The sequence below is a fragment of the Sphaeroforma arctica genome (assembly GCF_001186125.1).
Source record: "Sphaeroforma arctica JP610 unplaced genomic scaffold supercont1.166, whole genome shotgun sequence".
In the NCBI taxonomy this organism is placed as follows: Eukaryota; class Ichthyosporea; order Ichthyophonida; genus Sphaeroforma; species Sphaeroforma arctica.
In genome coordinates, this window is record NW_014040392.1 from 113,677 (window position 1) to 124,052 (window position 10,376).

At 41.0% G+C, this 10,376-nt stretch overlaps 2 protein-coding genes across 2 annotated transcripts in view; both read right to left on the reverse strand.

Moving 5' to 3' along the window:
- SARC_03312 (hypothetical protein) overlaps positions 1-2,025 on the reverse strand; it is a gene marked incomplete at its 3' end in the record, with an annotated part of 3,661 nt that extends 1,636 nt beyond the window's left edge. Inside the window, exons 1-4 of the mRNA XM_014302906.1 lie at positions 1,673-2,025; positions 1,094-1,493; positions 571-758; positions 246-362 (exon numbers count right to left, since the gene is read on the reverse strand). Coding sequence (XP_014158381.1) covers positions 246-362; positions 571-758; positions 1,094-1,493; positions 1,673-1,997 — 1,030 coding nt within the window. The 5' untranslated portion in view covers positions 1,998-2,025. The remainder of the gene's footprint in view (positions 1-245; positions 363-570; positions 759-1,093; positions 1,494-1,672) is intronic.
- Positions 2,026-8,954: 6,929 nt separating this feature from the next.
- Positions 8,955-10,206, reverse strand: SARC_03313 (hypothetical protein; the record flags this gene model as incomplete). Its single annotated transcript, XM_014302907.1, has 1 exon — positions 8,955-10,206. The coding sequence occupies one exon, from the start codon at positions 10,204-10,206 to the stop codon at positions 9,145-9,147; it is 1,062 nt and encodes a 353-aa protein (XP_014158382.1). The 3' UTR covers positions 8,955-9,144.
- Positions 10,207-10,376: the final 170 nt, after the last annotated feature.

Genomic DNA, 10,376 nt, shown 5'->3' on the forward strand with positions numbered 1-10,376 from the left:
GCACATGCATGCACACACACACAAACGTATATATATATATATATATATATACATATATATGTATATATATATAATATATAAACATGTATATACAAACTATAAACATGTATATAAATATTTTTATGTATCTGCTATAGATATATTTAGCATACATAGTATCAAGACACTCACCAGGCACAGAATGAGCTAGTGGTGGTATCAAAGTTACGAATGCATATTTTTGATGAAAGAATGCTTTTACGTACCTAGAGTAAATGGGATGGCAAACCAGCATAATCCTCCTAGGATGTAACCCTTGTAGGAGGCCTGGGGTGTAGCACTGATCGCACTCTGCCAGTATGATTGGTCGACGAATACCGTGCCTGGACATATCAATGGTAATAGGAAATGAGTGCTTCCCCCGATTGTACGTCTGCCAATATATTTTATGTGCGTAATAAAGCACATTTTGCTCTCCCCGGGTTAAGTTCATGTGCCTGTGTAATTAGGTGATCAATAATAGAGATATAGACATTGTTGCACGCTGATGTAACAGGCCGAAAAATCGTACATCAGGTCAGGATATCTTACCGAAGTTGCCGATGATGTTGATCACTCCGAAGACTAGACCGCCCTTACTCATCATAGTCAAGTATGATCCATCCATGTTATCTACAACTGGTTCCACCTCAGATACCGCTTGAAGAGTCTCCCATACAGCATCAGAGGAACCCAAGTCGTCCGAGAAAGCATACACGTACACGGAGAACACGCACAAACTGTGATGAGAGAAAATGATTGAATATAGGTTAGGCGAAGTGGCTGACAGGGTCATGAGCCGTGTGGACGTTGTACCAAGCGAGCACGTGTATACATACATAAGATTAAGAACCTTGTCACAACTCTGGAGTCGAGCACTAATATCGCGCATGACAGAGGATGGAAAGTAAACCATATGCATGTACATGGTTTTTTGTGTGTGGTGCTTTTGAATCCCTCGTAAGCGCAACCGTGTGCTAGCATAGCTATCCTTGAAAAGGACACATTGCCAATAGCTGTGCGAATTCAGGCCATCTGAAGTTCCAAAAGAAATATAAGAAGAACATATAGATACCTTAAGAGGATTACAACAGTGTTAAAGTAAGAGGCTATGAATGTGGCTTTGAGACCACCGGCCAGCGTGTAACAGATGTAGCCCAGAGGAATCAGGAACGACGCCAGGTCGACATTCATGCCGGTGAGAGCTGTCACAGATGCCGAGCCACCGAGGATCAACATCGATGTGACAATGATGTTGGTCAGCAATCCAAAGCAGAGGAACACAATATGCGCTGTCTTGCCCCATCGCGCATTCACAATCTCGAGGAATGTGTGCGAAGTGGGTGCTCGCCTCTTCACTTGGACTGCCATAATGGCGAACAGAATCACCTGTACTGTGGCCCCGGCGGCGTACCAGAAGGGTCCAGAGATTCCGTATTGATAGGCAACGGATGACGATTGCAAAAGTGTGGCGGCTGTGGAGATTAAGTTTTGGTAATAGTGAGCTAAGTATAAAGTATAAACGTCAGATATGCAAAGTTATTAGTGGCACGCTTTCAAGGGGATCCAACACACTTGCTATCTACATATCAAGTCAGGGGTATTCAGTTATGTATGGCTAGAAACATACTCTTGCGATAGATTAAAAACATACCCCAGGTCCATTGCGACACAAGCACGGAAGCTGTCAATCCGATGCCCACAGAGCGACCGGCTGTGTTGAACTGTTCTGAGGTCATTTCTGTACCCAAGAACTTCTTATCCAAATACACAAGGAACAGCGTGAAGAGTCCGAAAGCCACTCCGAAACCGAGGACAATGGCGTATCCCACCCATAAGGGCAGGGGTGATTCACCACTGGTGAAGAACGTTTCCTGGCATGCATACTCCTCAAAGCACCAATAGTTGCGGAACTGAACGAATCCCGCGGGGCAATCGAACCCACAGTCGGTCGTCAACGTACTAACATCAATTGTCATGTTTTATGGTTTTTGTCTCTAAGAGAACAGTTCAATTTTAACACTCTCGTATGTGAACATACGTGTTGTGGTTTCATTCGGCCTTCCCATAGATATTATATCGTAGTGAAATCCTATTTTGAGATATTAACATGCGTGTGTAAAGAACTTCAAGATATCTGACGCTATGTCCAAAATCAAAGATATTCAGCAGTCATCAGAGTGACTGCGTGTGTGCTACTCCACTGATTTTTTTCACGATGATTCTTCTCGCCATGATCCTAATCACCTCACAAATTTATCTATTCTCGCTTTTCCATAGCTTTCTGAAAAATTGAGCACTTTTTTATCTAAATATATTTTAGCCTCACACACGCACCGTGACAGAAGGTACAGCTGGTCTGGAGTCCATGTGATTACAGTGATGAACAGCCGTCCTGAATTCAGAATTGACCTCAAAACATCATTCTATTAAGAAAAGTAAATAAAAAGCTGGTATGACATTCAACATACTCTGTATCTCAAATCACAATGATTCCTCACAAGTCACCAATCATGAGACATGGACAGTATTAAAAAAGCTATTTACTGTTTTCAGCAGACCATAAAAATCAAAATATGCCTCATCTTTCAGTCTTTCTCTAAAATAACAAAAATTTGTGAATCACACTTGTGATATTATTGGATATGAGGCATGTGATGAAATAAGTTCACTCCGTGCATCTGCGTTTTATTCTGCGAGACCACGTCACAATGTAGTCACTAGTCTGTGAGTTGACTGAATAGAGTGAATACCAGCCATGGATTCCTGGAACAACACTCAACAGTGAAAGTTTCTTTTTGTTTGTTCTTTTAGTGAACACCTGTCATATCGCAAGTTCGCAGCTCACAAGTAGTGCCACACTGCCACCACACAAGAGAGAAGTTTGAGAGTGACAAGTCCTCACAAGTCACAAGTCACAAGTCATGAAGTCACAACTGTCATAATTGGGTTTTTTTTAAATACATTTTTCTGTATCTGGACTTTTGGAGTGTCTGGGCTCTGGAGAGATATGGCGTCACTGGACCTCCCAGAGAGTCAGGCCTGTGGGGGCTCAAAAATATGGACGCTTGTTCTATTTTCAGAAGGCTATGGGACCCTTCACAATTTCACATACTTTTTGTTTTGTTTTTTGTTTTTGTTTTAAAATAAATAAAAACTAAAAACAAAAATACTTATCTGACAAAACTGTCATTTACATATTTACGTAAATACGCTATGTGGGTAAATTACGTATCCCATTTTTTCTTCTTCTAGTTTTTGGGATCCCCATGACCCCAATATCGGTATCATATTACTAAAATTTGCGATTGACAGATTTTAAAAATGGTGTTTTCAAGTTTCAACACGGCTATTTTTGGTATTTATTTATTTACAGCTAAATCTAAAATCATCACCCCAAAATGCGATATATTGGCAAATTCCATCTGTTTTACTCAGTTGAATCAGTCCATATATTTACAGGGTTTTTTGGGGGGTGCCATTTTATGCCAAGTTAGTAGGCCAGTTTAGGGTTTATTACATATAAAATACGTAAGATTTATCTATATACGTATTTCTTAAAATAATACGACATTTCCCCACTCCGTCTCTCTCTGGGTCTGGCGACTGGCTGTTCTGCCCACCCCAGCAGGGGCCCAGTCGCCCAGACAGCCCCAGAGTTCCAGAATCCAGACCAGTCTGATCAGAGTTGAAGAGTTCGGAGTTCAGAGTTCAGAATTCAGACTTTAGAAGACTGAAGTTCAGACTTCAGAGTCATCAGAACTCAGGAATCATCAGGAGTTCAGGACTCAGGCGAGATCAAAATCCTTATATCCTCAGAGGAATGTCTTTATACGGCACTGGTGACAATAAAATTTTCAACCACCTCAGGCCCAGTTCCCTACCAGTCTCATACTTATACTTTTTCGAGTTTACTTTGCTTTTAAGATGTAATGCACCATAGCGTGATTTTATTGCACTTGTTGTATTAGTTATTTGTCGGCCTCAGAGGAGAGGTCGACGTATGTTAGACACGAATATTGTCAACTGTAAAACCATGAGCGAATCCGAAGCAATAGCTAAGACAGAGGACGTCCATATACATGTGTCTAACTGCTAACATATGTCAAGCCCTTAAGACCGACAAAGACCTAACATAAGTGCAACAAATGGGTTGTATCCGCGCTACAATATTTAACATTTAAGTCTAACGCTTTCAGCCGACAGATAAAAAACAAACCAGCAGACAACAAACACATCTCACAAGTGCTTAATATCACGCTAATTACATTAAATACACCTATATTTAAAAGTATGAGACTGGTAGGAAACTGGGCCTGAGGTGGTTAGTAATTTTATTGTCACTAGTGCCATATAAAGACATTCGCCCTCGGCCTCAGGCCTCAGTCCTCATCAGTCCTCATGACTCCTCACTCCTCATCAGTCTCACCCATTGAAGTTTGAACTTGGTGCCATCAGCCATGTGCGATATTTTGGGAATTTAGACAACCACGAAGACACCTGATCTCGTTGCATATTAAACGTTTTGAAAGACCATATATCGTATATCATAGAAACGACCAATATATTGTACGTTTTTAAGTTCAATGTTTACATGGTTTGGTTCCGTGGTTTCTACGTGGTGTTTGGATTAAATTGGAGCCCGTTTAGAGGTACAATGTATGTATATAAATAAGACCTATTTCATAATATAGTCCTATCGTCTGATAGTGGGTCATACCCTTGAACAGCCAAAACACCCTATTTGTTTTTTAAAAACAAACATAATAAAAAACATAAACACCCACACACAGGCCACAGGGCCACTCCTGTGCTGGGCTCCTGGGAGTCCTGGCTGTCCATGGACATGGAGTCCACGTCACACTTCCCATCAGATTTTGCCAGCATCAGATATTAATACTTTTATTCGGATCACATCAATTAAATTTATATAGCCCTCTAAAAATAAATAAGAAGACAATCAAATATTTTTATGTAAAAAATACTGCAAATACTGTCTTTAGAATTTAGAAGTTTCCGCGTGCTCTTCTTGCTGTTGTTTTGAGGGTACATAAAATATTTGCTATTTACTTATTTATTTATTTTTAAAAAACCAAACAATTTTATAAAAATGTTTTAGTAGAGAGGAGGCTATGATTTTCGACATCATTGACATTTGACAATGACTGTGCACTGCAGTCTGCAGTTTCTGCACTCTCGGCACTCTGCACTCTGCACTCTGCAAGGTCTGCAAGTTTTCGTTTCGCAGCATGCAGGCTGCAGGAGTGCAGGTCTGCGGAGTGCAGGGCGTGCAGGCTGCTAACTGTATCAGAGCACAATGGCATCATACATGTTCAAAAATAAATACCGTCGCGTAAAACTATAGCCCTCTTATAATTAAATCAAAATCGTCATCCACTAATCTGAGGGCTGTTCAAATATTTACGTCATATCAGGGGGGAAGGGGAGGACTGTGGCTCATTGTAAGTTCAGGCTTAATTTAGATTGGTGCAGGCTTTGGCAACTGTAGAACTAGACTGTCACGCCGACAATTTCAATTCGCACGGTTTTATGTGCGTTCAAAATGTTGTCTTATGTGCCTAAAATAGGAAATAGTTTTTAATAAAAAGTCAACACTCGTTCTTTTTTATAATGAATATAATGTTCAATTTAGGAGGCTATGTCTATAATCATTAAAAATCGTAGCCTTTTTGGGGGGGTTTTTACAAAAAAGAGTACAACACTGACAAAAATCAAAATATGTAAGTAAAAATTGTTTTTAAAAATAAAACGAGGTTCCAAGCATTATATAGCATTCTTTCAGCTTTTCAGAGTTAGTTGCGAAGGCCAAACTATTTTAAATATTAAAGGCGCCACGATTCTCAATCTCAGGGCTCAGGCACCAATTCCAAAGTGATAAGACCGTTGCACAGACCACACTCACCACAGTTGCAGTGATGACTGATGAGACTTGTGAGACAGACTTCTATACGGGTCTTACTTTTTGTGAAACAAATTACGTTTTACGTTAACGCTTGGTATTATTACGTTTTACGTTAACGCTTAGTTTTGAAACCGGTTTCCCGTTTTCAAGTAGCATACTGTGAGCCAATTCTAAAAACCAATTTTGCTTAGATCTACCTTATATAGCCCAATTAATAGCTGATATGTTTTGACAGAAGAAAATCTGTCCAACAACTATTTACAATTCAACAAATATTTTGGTGAAATATAGTTGGCAGGTTATGCCAAATGAGACCCCTATAACGTATGAAAACGTAGTATGTTTTACGTTAACGCATCGATTTGAAAGCGTTTACGTTACGATTTACAAATAGAAGATTGTTGTGAGAGTGAGAGACTGGCCCTGGGGAATCTCCTGCAAGAGTAAGAGGCACTGGAATACATATTTACTGTTTTTCATTGGCCGTGTTCGATAAATTATATCCCTCACGAATTCTCATTTCATCTAATACTATGTACTAGTAATAGAGTACGATGTTACTCCACACTGTCTACAGTCTACTGGCATGCATAATCAATAACCATCTAATGATTCTACAATCAGTGTCGTATTTGTTTCAACAAGAAACAATGTGTTGTTGTTTTTTAAACAAATACATAATGTTGTTTTCTCTTAAAAAAGGAGGCTATGATACTGTATTTATAAATAGTATAGTAAATACAGATAAATAGTGTAAATATGAGTCTTTGAGATAAATTTTACATTTCAGAATTCTCTCTTCGTTTTAAATAATAATACTGTAAATATAAATGCATCAGATTATTTTTTATTTTAAAAACTCCCCGTACATAACAACCGAGCAGAGAGCCAGAGATATTCTGCCGCTCTGACCTCATGTTGCATATCCACATTTGCCTTTTGGTCAGTATTGAACTATTAAGTCCTGACTCTCATTGATCTTTTATTATTTATTTATCAGTACAATACTCGGTGTTGTCACCGACTGTGTTGGCCCCCCATCACCATGGCCCGCCCATGCGGGTTAGGTCGGGAAGGTGAGATGGCTCTCCGCCCTCCGGCGTCTCCAGTCCGAGACTTCGGCGAAACTAATAAATAATATCCAGCGGCTTCGCTCGGAGCACCATCAGCAGTCTACTATGTGTATGAATTCGCAGTGTCTGTACTTTTATGCGCAATTATTTTGCATTGCACCAGCGTGACCAGCCACCAGGGCCCAGGCCACCAGCAGCAGACTATTTGTATAAATACACACTGTCGATGATCTATAAAATATAAGAGTCTTGATTCTAACAACCAGGAAGTTAAAGCAGTGGTTGAAACTATGAATGTCTTTGTATGCAATTGGTCTTGCACAGCGCCCGCAATAGACTATGTGTACATATCAAATCGCACTCTTCGATATTTAATTGAAATATCAATAAAGGATATGAAATTAAAGCCGGTGTACTGATGGTTCAGTTTGCAAACAGTCTTGTTTACCACCTACCGATACTTTGTACACATTGAGAAGGCCAATGCCCGAAACGCTGTATTTCTATAGGGCTCATCTTATGCTGCGCGATAAGCATGATGGCGCGCATTCTCTTCCACTCAGACATACGAGTGTGAATAATATAAACAATACATCGATTGTGTAGGTTCATTAAATACACACCGATGATTCTTTTAGTCTTGATCTTTTAATGTGAAATATGCGCCGAAGAAAACGTCGAGATGTATCCATCACAACCACAGACGTTCGACTTTATTGTAATCGGGTCTCACGAATGCGAATGTATATCATGAAGGACACTTCTAACGTGTCACTAAAGATTATAGGCAGCGATTCTTTAGAAGTGTTGTTATGGGTCTCATGGAGCATATGTACACACAAGGTGGGTGTTTCTCTAAAGATGTCCGTGGCAGTAGACAAGAGAACGTTATAACACTATAACCTCGCTTTGACTACCTGTTCAATCCTCTGCATTTGTCACAACACCAGTACATATATAACATATCAGCGTATATGATTGATTTGGCGAACGACGTCAGAAGATACTGATGAACCTTTCACAAACCATGTACAAAACAACGAACACACAAAATTCTAGTGCGCTATATATATATACATATATATATCACCATACCTCCGCAATTTATAGTATAACGCAAAGAACATCAATGGCAGTGGTATGCTGAGAATGCCATGTGAATGTATGAGCAGAGCAGACATTAAGCTGTGCTTCCAGTCAGTAGGTCGCAATTTCCTCATGTGATATCAGTTCCAAAGTTTCGTTCTCGAAGTGTTGACTACTTCTGCGTATTATTCACAATTTTTAGCGTAGCCCCAATGCTTCATAGCCTTCTTGAAACGGTATAATCTCTCTCACTCATTGAGAGAGTAAGAGAAAACACAAACATTTCGTCTCATATGTTGCTGTCACGAAAGTGCTATTCATTTGTATGCATCAAAGATTTAGTCGCATGTGGCATATATTAATGAAGCAATTTGCATCCTATCAGTATTTCGAAGCCTCAGCGCTAGTTGACTTTAATGTCTATGTAACAATACAGAGTAATATATATTTTCAAAATTAATTATGCATTTATATACATCCCAAGATGTACTTCCAGACCATAGTGTTAGTCAATTTCGATGTCTATGTAGCAATGCAGAGTTACATACGTGTTTCAATATGTATATCAAACTTGGTTTTTCATTTATATACATCCTTCCTAAGATGTGTTTTTAAACCATGATGTCAGATTGCTTGATATCTATATATGGTGCCTAAATAGCTACACATATTTCATTACAATGTTATATTTCTCTAAACCGCAGTGCCAGTTTGCTTGATATCTATGTATGATGTCTAAACAACTACACATGTTTCATTACAATGTTATATATTTCTAAACAGTAGTGCCAGCTTGCTTGTTATCTAATACCAGCAGTCTAGTTTGTCACGTACCTCACTTTATGAGTGTCCCTTGCATTTCTAGCCAAGGCTTTATTTCCTATCGTAGTGCTAGTTCACCTAGATGTCTATGTAGCGTTCCAAGTCACGCCTGTCTTTAATTTTGGTGCATATTCAGACAGTCCTATTCGCCTACATGCACCTGAGCTTTTATTTCCAAGCCATCGGGGGGCATCCAATAAATACATGTATATATATCTAGTGCTAGTTCACCTTGATGTCTATGTAACGTTCTAAGTCAGCATTCAGAGCCAACACCATCGCTCGCGGGGTCGGTAGGCGATCGCTCACCGCAACAGCACACACCACACACTCGCACATCGGTACGTCTTCAGGTGCACATCGGCACATACACACCACCCCACGCCCCTCCTTATCTGATCCAATACCCACATCCCCATGAGTACATCTCGGACTACTGCCACATTCAGGTATCCGTACGCTTGCACAGGTACACTCAGACACGCTGAACCCACATCCGCATGATTGTCCCGTCGCAAAGACACACTCAGCTTCACATCCCTCGGCGTAGGTACAACCAGCAGCTGGGCCTGTGCTTCCGGCACATACGGCCGTGTCTAGTCTACCCCCCATTGGAGTACACCTCCTTGCACCCCCACGCACCCTCGCGCGTGTGGGCTCAGTTGCATGCTGTAAGCTACATGTATGAATACCATCACCAACACATATCGGTGGGTTGTTCTTGTGCATGTCTTGTCCACGCCCCTCTGCCTCTCTCGTTGAGCTGCGGTTGTAGGTCACTTCGCCTACCTCTCCTATCTGTGCACTGTTAGTATCACATACAACGGTACGGTCACTGTGTGTATCATATACAGCGGTACCCTCACTGTGTGGGGTGGTGCTGCCAATCCTTGACTCTCGCGCTCCTCCGACGCCCGCACGCTTAGTGTCGCCAGTACACGCCACCCACCCAGGCGTTTCATGTGTGGCATGCCCATCACACGGTGTGTGCTTAGGTGTATGTGCATGGCCCATACCTACCGCGCTGGTGGCCCTGCACACTGGCTTCACCACACGGCGTAACCATGGCAACAGACGCTCTTGGTACGTGGCCGGGTTGGGGCAGAGGATCGCTTCCCAGTCAAGCTGCGTTTGGAATGGTGGAGAGGCGGTGATTTCTAAACCAACAGCCAATACGATCGCGTGTAATGCGATAAAGCCCACGGCCGCACCACCCCGCGTGAGTGGCATGAAGTTGTACCAGTAGAACACTATGTCCAATGCTAGCGGAAGGATTGTCTCCATCTGATTGGACGAAGGTCAAAAGGTTAAAAGGATATGTTGAGTGGCATGCAGTCGTACTAGTAGAACACAACGTCCAATGCTAGCGAAATGATTGTCTACATCTGATTGGGTGAGGATATATATATATATATATATATATATATATGGTGTGTGAGTATGTGTATGTGTGT